The sequence below is a fragment of the Populus trichocarpa genome, chromosome 14, assembly GCF_000002775.5.
Source record: "Populus trichocarpa isolate Nisqually-1 chromosome 14, P.trichocarpa_v4.1, whole genome shotgun sequence".
Classification (NCBI taxonomy): Eukaryota; Viridiplantae; Streptophyta; class Magnoliopsida; order Malpighiales; family Salicaceae; genus Populus; species Populus trichocarpa.
Genome location: NC_037298.2, coordinates 10,828,692 through 10,851,239, shown reverse-complemented (window position 1 = coordinate 10,851,239; position 22,548 = coordinate 10,828,692). Strand labels below are relative to the sequence as shown.

The following is a 22,548-nucleotide window of genomic DNA, read 5'->3' as shown; positions in this document are numbered from 1 at the left end:
GATTTTTTTTATTTGCTTTCTATAATGTTATTCATATTTCATGACTCGGATCACGAGTTTGATAAGTTAACTCAGTTTATTTTTTTGAATCCCTTTTCAATTGATTTTTTTTTTCAATCTCACTCTCCAACAACTCCATATCCTTTTAATTTTTTTTTTAATTATAATAATAAGTTGTCTGGGAATCTTATGCCATATATATTCCATTCAGATTCACGCTAATGAAGCTAGAAATATTGATTCTTGTCAATGGACGTTGACTCTTGCGTGGTTAATATTGTGCTAATCATGTAAGAAATTAAGCCATCAATTGTATTGTCCTCCTAGTGCCAAACCAAATGCTTATCACAACAGCTGTGCTAGCAAGACCGCTGGTACGAAAAGTTGGGATTTGCCATCCAAATTGCTATGCCTTCTGTTGTTTATAAATCTCACTAGCACGCTCAGAGCGAAACGCAGTGTCTGGTATGCTCAGCTAGTCAGCTTAGTGTTTGAGCGCTGCTTCTTTCCAAGACTCCTCTGCTAACAATATATATTGTTCATAACGTGTCTTTCGGGTGCTAATTATTGTCATTTTTTTTATTTTTTTCTACTAATCAAGCCATCCTGCTCCTGATGAGAAGAGCAAGTGCAGATTCGTAGAAAATGAATCCTTTCAACTGTGCAGTTGCATGTTCATCAGGGGGCTATTTTCTCTCTGTTGGCAGTATATTTCTAGAGGTCAAAAAGCTTGGGCAGCCCTTTCAAGATCCACGGCACTCTGTAGCAAAAATTCGATGCAATCTTCAGATGCATAGAGTGGGTCACCGCTTACAAGAGAGGACCTTTTCCAGGATAATGATGCTGCATGCCTGCTCGACTTGCTACCGAGACAAGTTACAATTATGTAATTATCGCAGGTGATTTTAAACGTGGTTTATATTAAAAACATATGATTCAGGACTGTTTTTTTTAAACCCGTGATTCTGAACGGAAATTAATAAAAAACATTCTGAATCAATTTATATTAAAATTATTTTTTAAAATTATTTTTAACATTAACCTATTAAAACGATATAAAAAAATAATTTTTAAATAATTTTTTTTTAAAAAACACGGTTTTGTAACTAGTCAACTCTGGCAACCATACTTGAACGCTGCATGCTCACTACCCTTCTCTACTTGAATTAACTGAGCATGGAGCATTTATCATCTGCAGCAGTTAATTCTGAATTTGACTGTGTAAAAATTCCACCGACTACAATAAATCATGCAACACCGAACTGGATTAGGCAATTCTTTGTCTGATACTACATCAGTACTGTCTAAAATGGAAAGGTCTTTGAAATATAATTCAATGATCAATAAGATTAATTTTCATACAGTTTAAGCCTAGTTAATGCACCTTCATTAAATTCAAATTAATGGAGATTGGGATCTCCTTATTTCTCACTCGATGAAATCTTTTTATATGCTTCAAACTTTATTCTTCCCCGACATGGACAAAAAACAGGGAGAAGGATTAATCTCTGAAGAAGCAAATTAGTACAGTCAATTTGTTCTGTTAAATCAACACTCAATGCATTAAGGTTGTAACCAAACAGAGGACCTGGCATATGCTTGCAGTTGCTGAAGCATGTGAAGTGGATAGCAGGTCAATGGTCTTTGGGAAGGAAGTTAATGTCTGACTCTGAACCATAAATGCATGCATTACAGCAGATATCTTACTTATTACCAGACAGGGCGATTGAAAGTTCAAAACCAGAGTTATGATCAGCAGTTCAACCTTTAGAAATTTCCATAACCAGGACAACCACTCAGGTTTCCCACATACAGTGAGGAAAGCTGATGAAGGGAAAGGAAATATCATACACTCATATTTATATATCTATAGAATGAACTCCAGGTTCTAATAGTGATTGAATCCAATGAAATTAAGTTAGGGATAAGTGACAATAAGAACAACAACATTAGGTAAAATTGGCTTAGGTGAAGCCTTTTGCATAACTCGTGGAAGTCTGCTATCCTAGGAACAACAACATGAGGTAAAATTGGCTCGAGTCAAGCCTTTTGCATAACTCGTGGAAATCTGCTATCCTAGATTAAATCTGACCTTGTCAGCCCTTTGTGACAAGTCTCTGCCAATCATGGTGCTCTATACAAGCCGAGTTCAAAGTCCTGCTGCCCGACCACAAAGAAGAGCATTTGTGGGGATTGGATATTCATCTCTCCACGAATTTGCTGGGGAATAGACTCGAAGATAGAATTGCTGTCCTAAGTACTGCCGTGCCCAGTTTTCAGACCTTACATTCCACATTCCAACATTGTCCAGAGGCATGTAAACTGCAGTCCATGACTCGGGATAGACCTGTATTTGATCAAAACATTGTAAATGACAAATGCTTCTTCCTTTTAGGATGAGAACTTCATAAATAAGGAGAGACCATCTAAGTGCTTGCAGACTAGAGCATGGTGAAGGGGTTGAGGAATTGTGAATTTTCACAACAAACATGTAATCTGAAACTCAGAAGATTGCTAAGAAAGGAATGAATAAATTCGAAAAGAAGCTTCATGTTACTATCAAAAGGAAAAGGAGATGGTTTAGAAATAGTAGAAGTGCTGGTTTCCATTTTGAAATCATGTGGCCTTGTGCAAAATGCTGAGTAATTTAAATTCAGGGCTATCAAATATGTTGAAGGAAAAACTTTGCTTATTGAAACTTGATAACAGGAGAATTTAGTTTGTCCAATTACAGAACATGGTAAAATCTATATGACACTGGTAGGCTACACAGGAAATTGGCATGCCCAAAACTAAAATAAGAAATTTCCAGCTTTCTGAAAAGTTGTAATGTTACTAAAGATGCAATCAAACCTCTTATAATGCTACCGATCCAAATTAAAAGGAGACTGAATGAAAGCAATCTTATGATCCACAAATTTTCTGATATTAATAACAATTCTGTATGGTGTACCTGAACAGTGCAACGAGAAATTGTGTCTCTCAAATTATAACTTAATCTGCTTGCAGGTGACCACTGTCCTCCATCCATACTGCTCATCAAAAAGCATTCAGATTATCTAATCCAGTGGAAAAAATGCATGGTGAAATTAGGTTATGATGAACTTACCCCACAACAAAGAAGTTGTGCCCATCAATGTGCCAAGACTGCACATTATCTTCTGGATTCTCAAAAACAATCTCAGCATAACCTCTGAAATCAGCAGCCATGACAGAAGTCTGGAGGTAAGCACCACCACCAGTGGGGCTGTCCGGGATGCTTCCAAGGGAGAAAACTCCAGGGATATTGTAGTGGTCCGCAAGTTTAAGTGGAGTATCAGCAGAGATGAAGGACACACTATTGACAGCATACCTTTGCTTGCCATTAATAATGGGAGCAGAGTTCTGAAGTCTAACTGTACGAGTTGTGTTGATCAATCCATAATGATAAGAGCCTTGAGGGTTAGGTCTTGGGCCACTTGCAGTTAGATTCCTCCTGATAAATATGAGGGACACAAATCAACAACAGAACTCCTGTAGTATGCAAAAGACACTCTCCTTGGCAAACTAAAAGGGAGACACTCTTCTTACCTTTATGCATCATATAACAACTATGGATATCATGTGTGTCGCAACAAACACAATAAGTGAATTTTACTGCTTTATGAAAAATAAATAGGGCCAATGCTCAGAGTTCCAGAACCACTACATCTCGGGTAATTACAACACCACTAGGCAAATAAATGTCAAGCTATACCCTGTAGGAGCAAAGATCAGCATGAATGCTATAATTATTGCACCTATGAGGAGCTCAACAACAGGAATTTGGAAGTACCTTAAGGATCGAGCTTGTTCAAGAGACCAATCAATCTGAATAGTTGGCCCACCAAGCGGAGTATCTGAAACACTTCCTGCTGAATTACTGTAATGAAGAATGGAGGTTGTAGTGAGCACTTGAGAGGTGAAGCGTGTTGAAACAACAATGAAGTAATCGTGTGCTGCTTGATCAGCTGTAACCAAAACAGAATAAGATTGTCCCAGGTGGATGTCTAGGGAATCATAAGTGTTTTGCAGTGAGTGAGTTCCTTCAACCTCCACCAGTAACATTTTATGCCCCTGGATTCTGAAATTGATGGAAGTGGTGAGCCCCACATTTGATATCCGGAACCTGTAAGTCTTGCCTGGCCAACAAACAACGCAAAACAATCTTAATTTGAACACCGTCACTGTATGTTTGAATTCAAGATGGAGTAACTGCTGTTCATAATTGATTACCTGGATCAACAGTGAATGTGTAACCATTTGATCCACGACCATTGATAAGAAGCCCATCGGGAAAGGGAAGATCACTCCCACCATCTAAAATTGCTTTTAAATCCTGCAAGATACATAAGCCCATTGAAGAGTACATCTGGCACTAAACATAGCTCTGTCTTTCACTTTTCCTAAAGTTCTGTGTATTTAGTAGTTAGATTTTGCTTCAAAACGATACTAACACTATGATTCTTCTTGAACCAATCACCAGCCAGGAATGTGAAATCTCCACTGGGAGGAGAGAATGGTACGGGAATGACAGAACGGCTTGCGATTTTGAAGCCACCAAAGCCTCCTGCAGCCTTGTGCATGCCAAGGGAAGGAAAATAGAAGTAGCTACCAATCTGGTCTTTCACTTGGAGCACGTAAGTGAAGTTCTGCCCAGGTGGGATGGCGCAGTTGGTACCATAGACTCCATCTTGCCATGAATTCCTTCTCTGCTGCACACCATTCCTAAACAAGAAGTACAAGACTTACGATTATTTACGAAATATCATCCGAAGCATTTCCTATCTTCCACACACAAAAGAAAAGGCATGATCAGAGTCAAATCCTAGTTATTTGCAGTTTGCATTACACAGGTTAACTCATAGGATCTCCCTCCTCACACTTGCCTAATGGAAAGTAAGTACAATATTCAGAGTTCAGACCATATCCCAGCAAGGACATGAATTAATTTTCCTAAAATCCATTCTGAGAGATCCAGATAAGACACAAAATCCAGAGTGTATATTGATCTAGATCCGAGCAAGCCTACATGGTGAAATCTAAGTTTCATAACCACCAATTCAACAATCCAATCAAAAAGAACTTTTTTTTCTGGGTATCCATGATCAACGTTCTTTGTGATCCACATTATGTATGTCCTATACCACTAGTAGTGGAAGTTTTTCCTGCTAACAGTGATAACTGGCACAGTGCTTGCCAAAGCAACCTTACTCCAGTCTTCCAGTTTGATCACAGGAAACCAAAGCAGCCATAAGTCGCTGACTATCATTAGATTGTCCCAAACCAACGCCAAACGTGCCTACAAGTTCCAGTCACTGTGTGTCTGTGTATAACCTGTAGCCTTACAGTTACATGCACGGCATTAATGGTTGCAAACTGAACAAGAAAACATGACATTCCAATGGTAGGAATTTATCAAAAAATGAAGTCATTTCCCCCACTTTTCTTTTAAAATTCGTTAACAGGATATTGAAAAGTCTGGATAAAAATACACACATATTTATAGATACTCAAGAAGTTTGTAAATATGATAAAGAGAAACAAACCAGGAGATGAGGAAAGGTTCATCCAAGCTATTGAAAACGCTGATAATCAAGTTATCATTAGTCACTGACTCAATCTGTGGGCCTGGAAATTGCCCATTTATCAAAATCCCCTGCCATTAATTACATCAAGACTCCATATAATCAACATCTTCGAAAATTAGAAATAAACTAAGCGAAAAAAGAGTTGGTCACCTCACCTGTTGCTTAACTCCAAGTGGATAGATATCACCATAAGTAACATTCCATGTATGGAACCTATAAGCGTCTTCCCCAGCAGCGCATGTCACTAACAACAACACCGCTAGCATGAAAGAGTACCGCATGTTCTTCCTATAGTGCTCAGCCATTACCATCTCTCAGTCTCAAACGCACTACTCTCCAGAAGAATCCAAGTAGTGCGGTACTTTGTTATATTGAGAAGCAACAATGGAAGAAGGAGAAGAAGAAATCTTGCAACAGAGAACAACTCCCTTGTCGACTTTAAGCCTGTAAAGTCTTATCGAGAACTAGTCAAACTTTTTCTTTTTAGCTTTGGGAGCTTTAATTTATCTTCTTTGTTGGACAATGTCGGTGATTCAGATTCTTGATTTAGTTAATATCTCGTAGCAGGTAAGGTGATGGCTATGGCCCTCTCAGACTCTCAGTCTTCACTGCTGAAATCAACGTGCAGTAATGAGCTGTCTTCACTGCTGGTTGCGGTATCCAAGGGACGAGCAATACTGTCCACCACCGTAGCCCACACCGCGTTTCTTGAGTCGAGTGAAGTGAATTTGATTGGCATCAGCAAAATGGCGTATATTAATGCTTCAAATTACAGTTTTGGCCTCCTTTGCTATTTCTAAATATACCCGGGAGACCCGGATAGAATAAAACAAATGATACTTCAATTTAATACTGCAATGGACAGATACTAAGATACGTTTACTCCAGTGACGTCGTGTGTTCAATATTTTTTTTACATAAAAATAATATTTAGATATCATATGCACGTTTCAAAGAATAAAAAAAATTATGATAGGGATTATAGACTAGGTTAAATAAATAAATTTTATTTAAATTAAATATTAAAAAAATAGCCAATGACACCAGATGTATTAAATTAAAAAATAATTATGATAATCTAGAAAAAAAACAATATAGCTCAATTCACAATGAACTAAATATGAAAGACAAGATTGGATAAAAAAAAAAAACCAAAACAAATTGATTTAAATTAACTTGAGTTAGGATAACAAACTTGTAAACTAGATAATAAAAGTGAGATAAACCAAAAGAAAACAAATGAGAAAAGAATCACAAAGTCTAATTTTCAACAAAGCAAATGTAGAATAATAAAATTGAAAAAAATTCAATAAAATAGATTTAAAAAAATAAATCAAAACGAGGTAAGGTAAGATGAACAAACCCCACAACCTCAATCATTCTAATGGGATAACATGATAAAAAGACAAAACATGGAAAACAATGAAGATTAATTTAAAAGAGAACCAAATTTTGAAGGACAAAACCAATTTTATTTTTTTTAAAAGCCACCTTAGAAAAAGGTTTGAGTCAGTCTGGGCTAACTCGCTAAACTCGCGACTTAAGTCATGAGATTAAGATAACACGATAAAAAAAAGCGAAGAAAATCACAAAGCCTATTTAAAAAAAAAAACTATTTTGAATGACGATGTCAAAAAAAAAAATGTTAAATCGTGTTAATTTTTTAAACTCGTGATCTGAACATTAGGCCAGGAGCTTCCTATCAAGAAAAATTATGAAACTCAATTCTCAACCAATCAAATATTGAAAGATAAAATTGAAAAAAAAAATCAATTAAATAAAAGGTAAAAAAAATAGTAATTAAAAGAATGAGGATCAAAATTGAAATAAAAAATAAATTAGAGGACAACTAATAATTTTTTATTGAATGTTGAAATTGAAAAGAAAAAACAATTTAGCAAAAGCACCTAAAAAAACAATCGAAAGAATTAGAATCAAATTGAAAAAAATAACATATCACAAATTTGGATTCAAGTATAAAATTGCAAACAAATCAAAATTTCACAAAAAATAAAACTAGGGCATGTAAAAACATGATTATAGTGTTGAGTGGTTTTTAAAGGGAATTTCAAGGTCATTTAAACCAATAACATATTTAAGCTTTGATTAAACTAAGAATTAAAAATAATCTCATGTATTGCACTCAATATTAATATTGAGCATATAGTTTATGGTGATTCTTAGTGTTACGTTGTTATGAGTGTTTGGTTTGTCTATAAAGCTAATCTTGGACCTGCTTATTAAGGAAGTAATTGTTTATCTTTTTTGTTAGTTATTTTGAGATGGAATATATATATATACAAACACTAAATGAGTTTTTCTTAATCACATATTTTTACTTTGTAAATTAGATGGAATAGGCATTATGAATAATTTGTAAATAATCACAAGTGTTTAGTGAAAGTATGTTTATGATTGTAAAAGTGTTTTGGAGATGATTTTGAATATGGTTTTTTTTAACTCATTTGTCAATTGAATATGAATATGTATTTGATTGACTATGCTTTGAACTTATTCTTTATGAGTTATACATTGACACTTATAAATATATTTATTTAGAATTTGATGTCTAGTTATAGGGCAAAATATGACTCATTGTTACTATGGTTAAAGTAATCGTACACTTTGAACCCGACTTTTAGGGGTTATACATTGACATTTATAAACATGTTTATTTAGAATTTGATGTCTAGTTATAGAACAAAACATTACCCATTGTTATTGTGGTCAGAGTAATCGTAGTTTTTTTTACTTTGAATATAGTGTGCAATCCATGTTTCTGTTTAAAATGATTTGTTTAAATTGTTTAAGTTTGTAAATAATTTATAAATCTGCTTTTGGTTTTTTAAATCTTTGAAAGTACTGAAATCTTGGAATAATAAATGAATTGATTGTATGTATTAATAAGTTTTGACATGATTGATTCAACTATGAAGATGAAATGTTATTTACTGAGTTTGTGACACTCATCTTCTATTTAATTGATTATTTTTCAGATGATTTGAAATGTCAAGTAATTACTTTAAAAGCTTATAGTTGACTTCTAGACTTTAATATTTCAATAATTAGATCAATTCATGATCTTGGACTTGTAATACATTTGGTTTTATTTGACTTTGAAGTTAGGTTATTTCATGTGAGATGATTTATATTGGATTTAATTAAATTATGATTCAAGGTATTTTTTTTTAACTGGGTATTATTTTGAGATAAGATGTCTGCATGCGCATAAGGCATACGACATTGTCATGCCAAAAGATTATTTTCAAGATTTTTTTTGTTGAGGGCTTGACACTGTGATAATGAGAATCTAAGAGTGTGTTTGGTATTGTAATGTGTGAAGCTTTTTAAAAGTGCTTTTCAATTAAAAATGTATCAAAATAATGTATTTTCATAATTTTTTTATATTAGCAAATAAAAACTATTGAAAAACTCCTAAAAATACATTAGTTTAATATTTTTTTAATTAAAAAATACTTTAAAAAACAGAAGTTACGACAATATCAAATGTGATATAAAAAGAGTAAAAGTTAGGTAATAAGGATCCAAAAAATGTTAGTAGAATAAGATGATTTCCAAGTGTCTGTCTGGAATTAAAGCTGGACCTGTTTTTTTGTTAAAATATAAATTTTTTGGCTTTAAATTATTTTTTAAAGTTTTTTTAGATCGTTTTAATGTGATGATATCAAAAATAAATTTAAAAATTTAAAAATATATTTTATACTAATGTAAAATATCATACGGCGTCGTATGAGAAAGGGCTATGTAGATTTCAGCATCTGAAGGCTATCTTTTTTTGAAGAATAATTGAGACTTGAGATTGGACAAAAGATAACGACTTTCTTTGGCTACATCTTAGAGCGAGTACTCGATTGTGAATACCCACATTTCTTTCACATTCTTTACATCTTAGAGCGAGTACTCGATTGTGAATACCCACATTTCTTTCACATTCTTTTCACTTTTTTTTTTAGTTTAACGTGGGTGTCCGGGCCAGCTTACGCGCACCTCGACTAATCCCATGGGCCCTAAAGTTAACGACCATGTAAGCCTCCAGTGGCCATCATATGAGCAACCACATGGGTCGAACCTGAGACCACAGAGGGAACAAACCTCTTGGTCCCAAGCTTTTACCACTGGGTCACCACCTAGATGGTTACATTCTTTTCACTTTAATATGACAGGTAAGCGTCTACATCAACCGTTGGTTTAAAGTCTAAAACATCTAATAAATTTTATATAAACAATTAATTAACACGAAAAATGATGTTGCAATTTAAAAAAGAAGTTTCTCATCGCTCGAATCCACAAGTAAATGATTGAGATAACAAGAATTTTATTATTATTTTTCATGCTTTTGGATCTTTTAATATAATATACTGATATATAAAATAATTTTTTAAAAATAAAAAATTATTTTGATATATTTTTAAGTAAAAAATATTGTAAAAAAAACCATTACCAAAATATTAAACACTACCTCGAATAATTTTTTTATGTTTGCTTTTGCGTTTCAAAAGTGTTTTTAAAAGAAAATTAATTTTTTTCTGTCTCAAATTAGTTTTTTTATGTTTTCAAATCATTTTGATTTGTTATATCAAAAATAATTTTTAAAAAATAAAAAAAATATTATTTTGATGCATTACTAAATAAAAAATATTTTAAAAAACAACCACTATCATATTCTCAAACACCCTCAAAATATTTCCCTCTGTACAATTTATCTATATGCAAATCATGTTTATCGAATTTTTTTTTTATGAACACTAGAGTAGTGGAAATACGAAGAAGTTTCATATCTTAAAAAATGACAATCTATCTTGAGAAATAAACTAAATTAGTAGTTTTTAAAAAATGTAGCAAAAATAAGTAATTTGTTTATTAGATTAACGTGAGTGTTCGGGTCAGCTTGTGTGCATCTCGACTAATCCCACAGGTTTTAAAATTAACGATTATGTAAGCTTCCAGTGGCCCTGAGATTTGTGAGGCTCGAACTGGTAATCTCTAAGGAACAAATCCAGAGTCTGACCAGTTGATCTACACCCTCAGAATTAAAAAATAAACAAATAATAAGTAATATTACCGTACGATGAGATGGCACTAACCCGAACATGGCTACTTTTTGGAATCGATGCCCTGTACAATTGTCACTCTCCCTCGTTGGTCGCCAACTGGCCACGAGGCCCTTACTATAAAGGACAAGCCTTATTTTAGGCATCACAGTATCGATTTGATTCCTATCGCCAGTCAAAACATTCAAAAATTTAAAAAAAATGAAAAGATATTTATTTTTTTTATCATTCAAATCTCATTTATCAAAGAATTATTACAGTCTTTTATATAATAAATTAAAAAAACCCGATTATTATTGAATACAAAAACAAAAACAGAAAAACTATTCCTTTAAATAGGACAACAAGAAAAGCCTAATATTATAGAATTAACAAAATAAACAAATAGAAATTATAAACTGAAAAATAAGAAGAATAAATGCTAAAAAAATATCTATTTTATCAAAAAATTCTTGCATCAGAATCTAGTTAGAAGATACTTGCTACCGAGTTTAAATTGTTCGTGGGGGTAAAACCTTCTCGGTCCAAAAATATCATGCACCATGAAAACATCTAAAATAATATTTTTTAAGCAAAACTTCCTCAGTAAAAAAATTAATAATCCTTTTATGCGGGGGTTTCTGTATCATGTGTCTTTAACATCTTCATGCAAGTCACTTCATCATTAGTTATATCACTAAGATTTTCAATAACAACACATAACAACTAAATACCGAGAATTCTAAGACTCTAATATAAATGATGCATGTGAGAATGAATGTTAATGAGAATTTTTATAAGTCAAAATCCTAAAAAACTGAAAATACAATAACTTAGTGAGACTTCTAAAATATTTGATTTTTATTAATCTAAGTCTTACTTGGTAAAAAAGTTATTACAATCTTTTTATATATATAGAAAAAAAACTAGAAAAATCTATTAATATTAAATAGAAAAAATAAAAAATAGAGGAAGATAAAATTACTCAATTGAAAAAGAAGAAATAAAAATAATTTAAAAATATCTATTTTTTTCAAAAAGCTACCGCATCAATCTTTTAATTTTTAGGTTTCAAAACTTTTGATTTATCAATTTTTTCCTAGAATTCGAGGGGAAAAAAGAGTAAAAAACTTCCTTTTAACTGCCATTAGACGTGGATGAATAAATAAATTATATTGTTTACTGTGAATTACATTTTGAAGTAAAATTGATAAAATCTAAAGATTTGGAATTTAATTGATAATTGATCATAAGTTAAGGGTTAATTTGAGGTTTCTCCTAAAATGAGGTTGCCTTTATAAAATGTTAATGGAAGGCTAGTTGTAGCTAAATGGTTGTTTAAAAATGTAGTTATAATAGTGTTTTTTATTTGAAAATATATTAAAATAATATTTTTTAAAATTATTTTTAATATTAGTAAATTAAAATGATTTTAAAATAAAAAAAATATTAATTTAAAATAAAAAATAAAAAAATTTTAAACTTTAAACTTTTTGAAAAGTAGTTTTAAAACAAAAAATAAAAACCCTAGCTAAATAATCAATTCTGTTTATTTTTTATATTAAACTTGATATTCCTTCCTTTTGCTGTCCTTTTCTATTTGATTTCAGACCATACAGGAGGAACTAGGAAGATCAAATCCGAGAGAGAGAGAGAGAGAGAGAGAGAGCTCTTGTTCTGCTGGGTAGGTGGAGAGAAAACGAGCGAGAGATGGGAGCAATCAAGGGAGCCATAGTAGATGGAATCTTGACATGCATGTGGGTATTCAGCGTTCCTTTGCTGGGTGTTTTCTCCTCCATCATAGCAACATATGTGGGTGTTGAAGCCATGTCCATAGCAGGTCTTTTCATAACCATTAATGTAGCCGCTCTTTTTATGCTAACTTTCAGCTTGATAGGAGCTGCCTGTGGTGGTGCCAGTTTCAACCCTGCTACAACCATAACTCTCTACACAGCAGGCCTAAAGCCTGATGCATCTCTCATGTCCATGGCTTTGCGTTTTCCTGTTCAGGCAGCTGGTGGGGTTGCTGGTGCCATGGCAATTACGGAAGTGATGCCAAAACAGTACAGGTATGTGCTCAGAGGTGGTCCGTCGTTGAAGGTGGACTTGCATACAGGGGCAATCGCTGAGGGGGTGTTAACTTTTTTGATCTGTCTTGCTTTACATTTTGTTTTGCTCAAGGGTCCTAAAAACTTTGTGTTGAAGGTTTGGTTGCTGGCTGTGGCCACTGTGGGACTGGTTATGGCTGGAGGTAAGTATACCGGCCCTTCAATGAATCCTGCCAATGCTTATGGGTGGGCTTATTTGAGCAATAGGCACACCACTTGGGATTTCTTTTATGTCTATTGGATTTGCCCCTTTATAGGAGCAACTTTAGCTGCTTTGATTTCTAAATTCCTTTTCAAGGCACCACCAATCAAGGACAAGAAAGCCTGAAGAGCGGGGATAGATCATAGATGTAGTACCAATCAATTTTAGTATTTGATTTTCATCATTAATGTCGTGTGTTTTCGAGTGTTAGTGCCTCGATTATGAATATTTGAGATTATCTTTGCACCTTCAAGAATTGATCTGTTTAATTGAGGTGATTTGTTCTTCATGTTAACTACTTGTGGCTTCAGATGGGTTTGTGCAGACCCAGGATTTCAATGGAGAGTGAGGGTTTTATTGGGGCTTAAAACCTCGAAACAGTCGATGTTTGTAATTTATATTGCTCACTGAATCTAAAGTCACTGTTGATGGGGTTTCAGCCCCCATGTAAAAGTGGTAGGAATGCCAATTGCTTAATCATGAGTCTGAAATACCCATATTCAATGCCCTTCTCATTGTTTTTGATTTAGACAATAACAACTAGCTGGATCCATGAGAGAGTGGAGGAGAGAAAAAGTAGAGGAAAAAGCTTAGTTCTTTGAGTTGCCAAAGCTCAAATGTCTTAGAAGCCTGCGTTGTCCCTGTCAAGCAGTCAGTTTTGTTTTTGGCGCCGCCATGAATTATGCTTGTAGCTTGAAGTTGTGAGTTTTAGAGCATTCATGGATTGTCCAGTCCACCCAAACCCAAAGCAAATGTCTTAGAAGCCTGCGTTGTCCCTGTCAAGCAGTCAGTTTTGTTTTTGGCGCCGCCATGAATTATGCTTGTAGCTTGAAGTTGTGAGTTTTGAGCATTCATGGATTGTCCAGTCCACCCAAACCCAAAGCCTAGTCATATCATGTTTTGAGATAGAATTGGCAATAGGAGCTTTATTTCAGTCTTATGCTTCTTTTCCTTGCCTGGAAGAAAATTATTAGAAGCAAGCAACCAGTCAAAGCCCTAGTGGACGGACCATATAAAGAGTCGATAAGACACAGCAGGGATGGAAGTTTCAGATAAGTAACGGGAGTAAATGATAACACCAATGGAATTTATATGAAATTGGGATCTTTTATCTTATGATTGTGAACGCAAAGCAAAATAAAAATACACAAATACTGAACTCATAGATAGATTTTGGTACAAGTAATGGTATTATTAAAGAAGAAAATGTTTTCAGGCACCACACTCCATATTGGGTTTGGCTCAGCTACTACATTTAACGGCGAAGTTGATTTCTTCCAAAAAAAAAAAAAAGAGGAAACAATGTAATGGATTGATAATACGGACTGCAATCCATGGTTGAGTATGAGGAAATCTGAAGTCTCAAAGGGGAACTCTTCAATCTCACCACAAATGCTAGAACACTGAATCTTTGTGAAGGACATCACCATGAAAGCAGTAGTAGGATGGATGTGCAGATTACTGACACTTTCCTGCTCCATGTTTTTGTTCTATGCTCTAGACTCGAGTTTCTCGCAAATGGATAAGTATGGATCTGAGCATGCTCATCACCATTGAAGCGAATTGACAAAAGCTAACTGTGAATCAATGTCCCTTTTCTCCGAGGAATATTTGATAGGCCTGGAGGCAGGGAAAATTACTGTAGTGGTAAAGCTCCTGGGCTGAAGTTTCTGCTTTGCATTTGCCTTGTGCTCACCATCTACCCTGAACTTCCCAATCTTGACCTTAGCATTCACCAGCTTAGCTGCCAACTCTACATATGAATCTTCCATGGCCTGTGAATTCAAAAAATGAAAAAGCAAAAAGAAAGAAATGAAACTTGGTTATGTGTAGGACTAATAATTAACAGTTGCAATCAGCTAGAGGCTATTGATGAAATGAACTTTTACCTGGCAAAAGTGACGCCAAGGCCCAGATCTGTTCTCTAACGTGCCTAAAATTTCCATCCCAGCCCTGCTCAAAGAGGTCAAGTTTTGGGAGTTGAAAACATCAGCAATTGGGTCATTTACATTTGTAAAGGAAACAACTCCATTTATGTGCTCCCTGATTTGCGCATCTTCAGATTCCATATTTCCTTTATGTAGTCCACACTCCTTCAACTTGCCCTCCTCCCACCACCACCTCCCTTCTCTCTCATGCTGCCAGGGGAGGGCCGGTCCGGTTAAAGTCTCACAACCAATTGAGACATATCCTAAAGCATGCAAACTATTAACAGGCACATTCATGGTTCGGAGGAAGTTCCATATAGCCTGGACGCCCAAATTTTCCACTGGGTTCCACTTCACGAGGCTGATGGTTCCACACCCAATTCCTTCAACTGATGGGTGGTCAATTTGCAGAACAGGAACAGTAGCTCTAATGCCAGGAGACTGATCTTTTCTTTGGCCTGTGATCCAAGCACAAAGATCCTTAAGGGCCCTTCTAAGAGGTCTCACCTGTAGTACTTGACAGCATTCTTGGTGCATGTATTCAATGTCCATGCCGTAGTACTTCTCCACATCATCCAAGAGTTTGTCGGTCTGTGAGTTCAACCTCCCTGTGTCCAGGCCAAACACCCCCGATTGGAGTATCAAAGACACATCCTCAGCTCCACTGCATGATTTTAAATGCTGTGTTCAATCATAATACTGAAAGGCATTGTGACAAAATCTCCACAACATTACTTCCACCAAAGAACTAGACTGCACTGTCTCTCTTGAAGGTTCAATAATTCAAATGGAAGGGCTGGATGTTTAGCATAAAAAACTGACCTCCTTTAAACCTAATTAATACCTAGACAACGACACTTTGTACAATTTATACACAGCTTGTCCCTTAATGCTATTCTTTTTTTCAGAATCTTGCGAAGGATTTCTCTACTCTTCGCGTTTTTCCATTCACATCGTTTTCTGTTAGAAGCGTGACTCTATAATAGCTGACGTTCGCATTAAGAGATATATATATTCTAATGATCTTGTTAAGATCGCATTGTCGATCATTATTGGTTGCTTAATTAATCTGGCTGTCATGATAAATATATTTTTTAATTAGGAATCTCCCGTAGCTGTGAATCGTGATAGCTGAAAGAAAAAGTTCAATAGAAAATAGAAAAGAATTTCAAAGAAGACAACCCAAAAGCATCGGCCACAACTGGGAGCTCGCTTAACTGTTTTGATGATCATCATCAATAAAATAATAGCTTACCAACAAAGAACTTTCCCTTTTGAAAAAAGGTCAGGCTGCGCTTGCTCTTTCCCCTTTATTTTAACAAAAATATTTACTGAACCTAACATATCTTCTTCTTTCATTCTCAACATTAAGAACTGCATATACTTTAACTCCTGCTGCAACGACCCCACATGTCATTGTTAGGGTTAGTGCAGAATCTTTCACCAATGAAGTATATATGTTCCTTGTGCATGCATGTTTCTTTTAGAATTGGAATTCAGACGACATCTTCTATATCTCCTGGATTTTTGACAATTTATCTAAATATCTACATTAAAAATATCCAACTAATCGAGAGACATGGGCATGGCATCAAAGTACCTGAAAGAAATGGCGCTGCCATCTATAAAATCTTGAAGGGCCTTGTTGATAATTGCTAGAGGAGAAGCTTTCTCAAGTTCTTTTGCCAGCTTGCCATGATCTTCTGTTACACCTTCAAGTTCAGCCTTCTCAGTTATCTCTGCAACAATTAGTTGAGCCTCAGGAATTACATGAAAACAGACACTTTGATGATGAGGTACATGGGAAGAGCCAAACTGAATATTACAAAACTAAATATTAGTTCTACCTTTTGGTCTGAACATACCGAAAAAGAAGAAAAACACAAGGCAGTGACCTTTGATCTCATGGAAAGATACTGAACAGAAGAAGCTGGCAGTGAACCTCGACTGCCACAAGCGTCTGCAGCATGAAGGGTCATGATCATGAGAAAACATTGGAACTCTTTGTCCCTCTGAAAACAAGAAAACACAACGCAAAACTCATTCCCTTTCTCTAAAACCTCCGTGTCTTTGTTTTGCTGATAGCTGTAGAATATATATTCCAGGGAGAGCTTGAAAAGGCAGTGGGGTTTCAGGTTCATTGAACCTGGTCACTCCAGAGTCCACAGTTTACATAAAATCTCACTTGGCAGGAAAAAAAATCGGTAACCATACATATAGTACGTAACACATGGACTCCATGATGCCACCAACCTACTCCTGTGTTTAGCTTTTTGGCTCATGGATGATTAAATTCTTGTTTTTTATAATGTATTTTGTTTAAAAATATATTAAAATAATATGGTTTTTTTAAGTATAGTTAAATAAAATAATGCGTTTTGAGGTCAGTGCTCTCTTTCATTTTTGGTGCCGTATTTATTTAGGTGTGGTATTTATTTGGGTATTAGTAACATCCTATTTAAATATGTGATTCGGTCTAAGCAGTCAAAACATAAAAAATCTTGGACAACGTTCGGTCCAAATGAAGTTAATGACTTCATATTTTAAACCAAGATGTCAATACTATATAACTTGCCCTTAATTTTTTATTCGAGCATGCATGCCGGTTTTATATATATAAAACCCAATGAAGCTTGATTAAAATAAAAAATATAAATTAATTTGATGTAACTCAACTAGTCAGACTTTAAATTTATTCTATAAAAGTTATTAGTTCGAGTTTCATAAATTTTAGAATTACTGGAGATTTATATAATCGTTAATTTTAGAGTCCATGAGATTAGTCAAGATATAAATAAGCTGACTTGAACATTTATATTAATCTAAAAAAATAAATAAAAAATAAAAATTCAAGAAGAAACTAAAAGCAAAAAGAAAAAAATGATCTTCATTGGGCCTGAAGTTGATGTTGTGAGTGGGTCTTTGGAGGCTTGGGATCTTCCACCAATGAACCACAAATGTCCATCTGAAAACGCAAGCAAGAACACATTTGTGTGGAAGCAAAACAAAAGGAGGACATTTATCACTCTACTTCCCCTCCACAGACCCAAAAACTATGAATTATCCACAACCACTGCCTCCCTTCTTTGCCATTTCTCCTCCTCTCATTAGCCTAAACCCTCCCTTCAAGGAACCATGCTCATAAACTTCTCTTCCTCTCCTCTACCCCCTTCATCTTCTCTTCCAAGATTTTCCAACTCGAAGTCACCCGTTTTAGAACCACCCTCTTTAAAATCCAAAACCAACTTTCTTAAACCTCTTCCCTCTTCACCTTGCTATTCATCAAACCTTAGTTTTCACCCCAAGACTCACCTTTTCAGTAGATGCCCACATGGGAAAAGGTTGGACTTAAGGTCATGCGCTGTTTCTGGATTTGACTTGGGGAACTTTGAGTCTGTTTTAGAGGCAGCTGGAGTGTTGACAGCCATTATTGTTGTTCATGAAAGTGGTCACTTTCTTGCTGCTTATCTACAGGGTATCCATGTAAGTAAATTTGCTGTTGGGTTTGGTCCAGTTTTAGCTAAATTTAGTGCAAAAAACGTTGAATACTCATTAAGAGCTTTTCCTCTGGGTGGGTTTGTGGGGTTTCCTGATAATGATCCAGAGAGTGATATACCTGTAGATGATGAGAATTTGCTTAAGAACAGACCGATATTGGATAGAACGATAGTGATATCAGCTGGTGTTATTGCTAATATTATCTTTGCTTATGCCATAATCTTTGTTCAAGTATTATCAGTTGGTTTGCCTGTGCAAGAGGCCTTTCCTGGGGTGCTTGTTCCAGAAGTTCGAGCCTTTTCCGCTGCTTCCCGAGATGGGTTGCTTCCCGGGGATGTAATTCTTGCTGTTAATGGAACTAACTTGCCTAAAATTGGGCCAAATGCGGTTTCCGAGGTTGTTGGTGTCATCAAGAGTAGTCCTAAAAAGAATGTGTTGCTTAAGGTTGGGAGGGGAAAACAGGATTTTGAGATTGGCGTCACCCCGGATGAGAGTTTTGATGGAACAGGTAAAATTGGAGTTCAATTATCACCCAATGTAAAGATTACCAAGGTTGTAGCCAAAAACATCTTGGAGGCATTTAATTTTGCTGGAAAAGAATTTTTGGGTCTTTCATCCAATGTGGTGGATAGCTTGAAACAAACTTTTTTAAACTTCTCTCAATCAGCTAGTAAGGTTTCTGGTCCGGTTGCTATTATTGCTGTTGGTGCAGAAGTTGCAAGGTCGAATATTGATGGACTTTACCAATTTGCAGCGGTGCTCAATATTAATCTTGCAGTGATAAATCTCCTTCCATTACCTGCTTTGGATGGGGGTTCCTTGGCCTTCATTCTCATAGAAGCAGCGAGGGGTGGGAGAAAGCTCCCTTTAGAAATAGAGCAGCGGATAATGTCATCCGGGATCATGCTTGTTATTCTCCTTGGACTATTTCTTATTGTTCGGGACACCCTAAACCTTGATTTCATCAAAGATATGTTGTGATAATCTGTCAAGGCCTTCAAATAAAAAATGAGTTGGAGTGGTATGGAGCTGGTTTCTTATCTGTTTGCTTGATGATGATGTCTCAAGGGGGAGAATACTTAAGACTCTTTGTTCTTTTGTCGAAATCGGTTTTGGAAAAGGTATTCGTGACTTGTTTCCAATTGGTATCATCTTATGTTGGATCTTTCTTGTAATTCTGTGACTCATAGTTTCTTAAATGATTATGGCAGCACTAAGAAGGGTTATACAGTTCCATACCCAAAATTCTGTAAAGATATCTAAAGAAAATACATTCTTTCAGAGTTGCTCCTTGCTAACTTAGCTCATTTGGAATGAAACGGAAACTGCCCATTGAGTAATATCTTTTGTTGGTTGTACCAGGAAGAAGTCAAATATATAGATAGAAAACTTCTTGTTGGTATAATTTGTTTTGGTTCTCCAAGGATAAACAATGCGTATTCTGAAAACTCTACCACAAAAAAACGAGTTTTGATTCGGTTCTAACATCAGCAGAATGAAGCAAGAGCATGTTGAATGAAACCTGAATCATAGTCTGTGTGTTTAGCTCATGCATCAGTGCGTGTATTCTACAAGTTGACAGATGAAGATCTTATGCATGTTTTATTCTCGTTTAATTTAAACTAGCAGGAACTTGTCAACACCTTGTTTTTTGTGCTTCAATTAAACTGCTGAAAACCATTCATCAGAGCACCTGCATCCACCACAGTTCGCAGCACCAGGGACTGATAACAAGGGGGCATGATATATCAACATGCAGATAAAGGCCCTTGATTTGAGATGTGCTAAAATGCAGATACATGCATGGGGGATCATCTTTTTTTAGAATACCTTGCTTGATGGATGATCAATTCTATTATCCATGTACTTGGTCCGTGAGGTTACTGAGCTTGTAAAGGTAGCATTTTGTTAAAAAAACTAAATCTGCATATTTCAGCTTCTGATAACCATTGCTGTTGGTAGAAGGATGGATGAAGAAGAATTAAGATTAAGAAAAACTAAAAGATAATGAACGGTTGCAACCGTACCTATGCACTGTCTAGCTACCGGCACCGTTTTTAGCCCTTTTTACTCAAAACGTTTTTACAAATAAAAAATATTAGTGATTTTTTCTTAAATTCAGACTGATCTAGGTCTCGGCCAGCTAGGTTCCGGGTTGACCTATTGGATTAGTTTGAATTTTATAACTAAGATTGTTGTATTATTATTAATTTCAATTTTTAATATAAACTAAAGTAGAGAAAATAATATCTAATATTGTTTAAAATATATAATGGTAAAATAGACTTTTTATATTTTATTTTATCTTGTTTACCATCAACCAAATATAATATATAGATAATCATTATGTTTTGTACATCATTACTAAACATAATTATATTTGTTTTCTATTTCATCCTATCTCTTTTTTTCTTATTATTTCTGTTTTTTATATTTCGAAATACTATTTAAATTTAAATTTGTGGAGTACTTATACTATGTTGGGTTGTGAATCAAATTAATTGACTCTTGTAGGTAGACCTTTTGTTCTGCTATTTGAATTAAAATAATCATAAACACACATAAATTTATCATAAGATTTTTAATTGCTAAGTTAATAAAAAAAATTGACATTTATATTTAAAATTTAAAATGTCACGTTAATTTCGTATAATTTTTGTATCTATATTTATTAACTTATTTATATATTTCACATAAAAATATATCAATTCAGACTAAATCTCTTTCTAAATTATTTGAACGATGTATTCCCTCCTTATACATTTAGGAAAAAAATAATAATTTTATCGAGTATTGACTCGAGGCATGAACCGAAAAGGTTAAGAAATTGCAAACTTCCTTGACCATCAAGTCAACCTTCCTTTGCATTTATTTAAAGTAATTTAATAATTTTATTGTATATTGACTTAAAATTTGACAAATTTTTTTAACCACGAAACAATTTATTAAAGATATCAATTACCATCTTGAATACAAGAGCAACAAATCCGAAAAGGGCTCCTCGCATCTAAAGTAAGAAACTCTAAAATACAGACCACCGCTCTACGGCGCATTGACGGGTTTCCTCCGCCTGGATCAAAGAATTGAACACTGTCCCCGCTGCTTGATGTACGGGCTAGTTCAACATTTTAACGTGGAATGATTATTTTATAAAGTATTTTTTATTTAAAAATATATTAAAATAATATATTTTTTTAATTTATAAAATTATTTTGGATATCAGTATATTAAAATGAATCAAAAATATCAAAAAATATTAATTTAAAATAAAAAGAATAAATATTTTTTAAATTTTTTCAAAAATTTTTTAAAACGCAAAAACAAATAGGGTTGTCTTTTTACTTATTTTTTTTTTATCATCAAAGTTTTTTTTTTTCTTTTTTTCCAGCTGCATTATTTTTCCAAATTAATGATCAACTCCTTTGAAATTATTGAGCAAATTTAGAATTCAAAGAATTGAGGCCCGAAATGATAAATCAGGTGCGGAAACCGGAAAAAAAAAAACTTAATTTTACAATAAATTTGTATCTGGAATTATTAATTTTTAGTAATAATTAAATTTTTTATATGGATAAAAATTGAGTCAATTTACGTTTTTTTTATTTGGAAAAAATAATATTCTATTCTTATTTTATTTTAATTTGAATAAATTTCTATTTTTTTGTTTTTTTAATCTTATTTAACTTGATTAAATATGTCCCACATGATATATATAAGAAAATAAAACTTCTTCATATATAATGTCAATTAACAATTATATCAATATATATTTAACGAAATCTAACAGAAACACTTGATTATATAAAATTTAAGAATTTATATGCTCAAATAAAAAGAAATTGCATACTAAATATATAATAGTATTTAGTGAATACTATGAGTTAATATTTTAAAAAAGTATATTTTATTATTAAAACATTTTTCACCAAACAAACACAATTTAAGAAAAGGAAAGAAAACAGAGATTGAGTAAAGGGGGGGAAAGGGTCATAAATGACTTTTTCAAAAGAATAAAATAAAGGTATGACTTCCTAATCCTGTGGTTTGTTTTTCTGATTTAATTTTTTTTTAATTTTTTTTAATTTTTTTAAATTGTTTTGAATATTAAAAAATAAAAAATATATTATTTTAATATATTTTAAAATAAAGAAT

The 22,548-nt window shown here is 34.0% G+C and overlaps 4 protein-coding genes across 7 annotated transcripts; 2 read left to right on the top strand and 2 right to left on the bottom strand.

Moving 5' to 3' along the window:
• Positions 1-1,828: 1,828 nt before the first annotated feature.
• Positions 1,829-6,303, bottom strand: LOC7462059 (L-ascorbate oxidase homolog). Its single transcript, XM_002320431.4, has 8 exons — positions 5,765-6,303; positions 5,568-5,677; positions 4,476-4,746; positions 4,255-4,357; positions 3,815-4,160; positions 3,110-3,475; positions 2,954-3,032; positions 1,829-2,347 (listed from the first exon to the last, which is right to left on the bottom strand). The coding sequence occupies exons 1-8, from the start codon at positions 5,918-5,920 to the stop codon at positions 2,150-2,152; spliced, it is 1,629 nt and encodes a 542-aa protein (XP_002320467.3). The 5' UTR covers positions 5,921-6,303; the 3' UTR covers positions 1,829-2,149.
• A 5,950-nt stretch (positions 6,304-12,253) lies between these two features.
• On the top strand, positions 12,254-13,265 carry LOC7468506 (aquaporin SIP1-1). Its single transcript, XM_024585538.2, has one exon. The coding sequence runs from the start codon at positions 12,371-12,373 to the stop codon at positions 13,094-13,096; it is 726 nt and encodes a 241-aa protein (XP_024441306.1). The 5' UTR covers positions 12,254-12,370; the 3' UTR covers positions 13,097-13,265.
• Positions 13,266-14,057: 792 nt separating this feature from the next.
• On the bottom strand, positions 14,058-17,051 carry LOC7462058 (5'-adenylylsulfate reductase 3, chloroplastic). Of its 4 annotated transcripts, none has more exons than XM_002320430.4 (4): positions 16,794-17,051; positions 16,499-16,713; positions 14,860-15,562; positions 14,058-14,745 (listed from the first exon to the last, which is right to left on the bottom strand). In XM_002320430.4, exons 1-4 carry the CDS (start codon positions 17,037-17,039, stop codon positions 14,518-14,520), a joined length of 1,392 nt encoding a protein of 463 aa, XP_002320466.2. In that variant the 5' UTR covers positions 17,040-17,051; the 3' UTR covers positions 14,058-14,517. The 4 variants fall into 4 exon arrangements, with proteins under 4 accessions (XP_002320466.2, XP_024441303.1, XP_024441305.1 ...); XM_024585535.2 differs by having other exon boundaries at positions 16,499-16,637; positions 16,746-17,048; XM_024585537.2 differs by having other exon boundaries at positions 16,499-16,637; positions 16,794-17,048.
• An 833-nt stretch (positions 17,052-17,884) lies between these two features.
• LOC7462057 (membrane metalloprotease ARASP, chloroplastic) lies at positions 17,885-19,736 on the top strand. The gene has a single exon (XM_024584272.2). It carries the CDS (start codon positions 18,034-18,036, stop codon positions 19,375-19,377), a length of 1,344 nt encoding a protein of 447 aa, XP_024440040.1. The 5' UTR covers positions 17,885-18,033; the 3' UTR covers positions 19,378-19,736.
• The last annotated feature ends 2,812 nt before the right edge of the window (positions 19,737-22,548 follow it).

What these genes read in the sequence shown, in the direction of transcription:
- LOC7468506 (XM_024585538.2), top strand. Translation starts at nt 12,371, where the DNA reads ATGGGAGCAATCAAGGGAGCCATAGTAGATGGAATCTTGACATGCATG.
- LOC7462059 (XM_002320431.4), bottom strand. Translation starts at nt 5,920, where the DNA reads ATGGTAATGGCTGAGCACTATAGGAAGAACATGCGGTACTCTTTCATG. An exon ending in GGTTCAAGAAGAATCATAGT is followed by an intron (nt 4,358 to 4,475) that starts GTTAGTATCGTT and finishes TGTATCTTGCAG; the next exon opens with GATTTAAAAGCAATTTTAGA. An exon ending in TTTCTCGTTGCACTGTTCAG is followed by an intron (nt 2,348 to 2,953) that starts GTACACCATACA and finishes GATCAAATACAG; the next exon opens with GTCTATCCCGAGTCATGGAC.
- LOC7462057 (XM_024584272.2), top strand. Translation starts at nt 18,034, where the DNA reads ATGCTCATAAACTTCTCTTCCTCTCCTCTACCCCCTTCATCTTCTCTT.
- LOC7462058 (XM_002320430.4), bottom strand. Translation starts at nt 17,039, where the DNA reads ATGAACCTGAAACCCCACTGCCTTTTCAAGCTCTCCCTGGAATATATA. An exon ending in ATCTTTCCATGAGATCAAAG is followed by an intron (nt 16,714 to 16,793) that starts GTCACTGCCTTG and finishes TGTAATATTCAG; the next exon opens with TTTGGCTCTTCCCATGTACC. An exon ending in GGCAGCGCCATTTCTTTCAG is followed by an intron (nt 15,563 to 16,498) that starts GTACTTTGATGC and finishes AAAATCATGCAG; the next exon opens with TGGAGCTGAGGATGTGTCTT.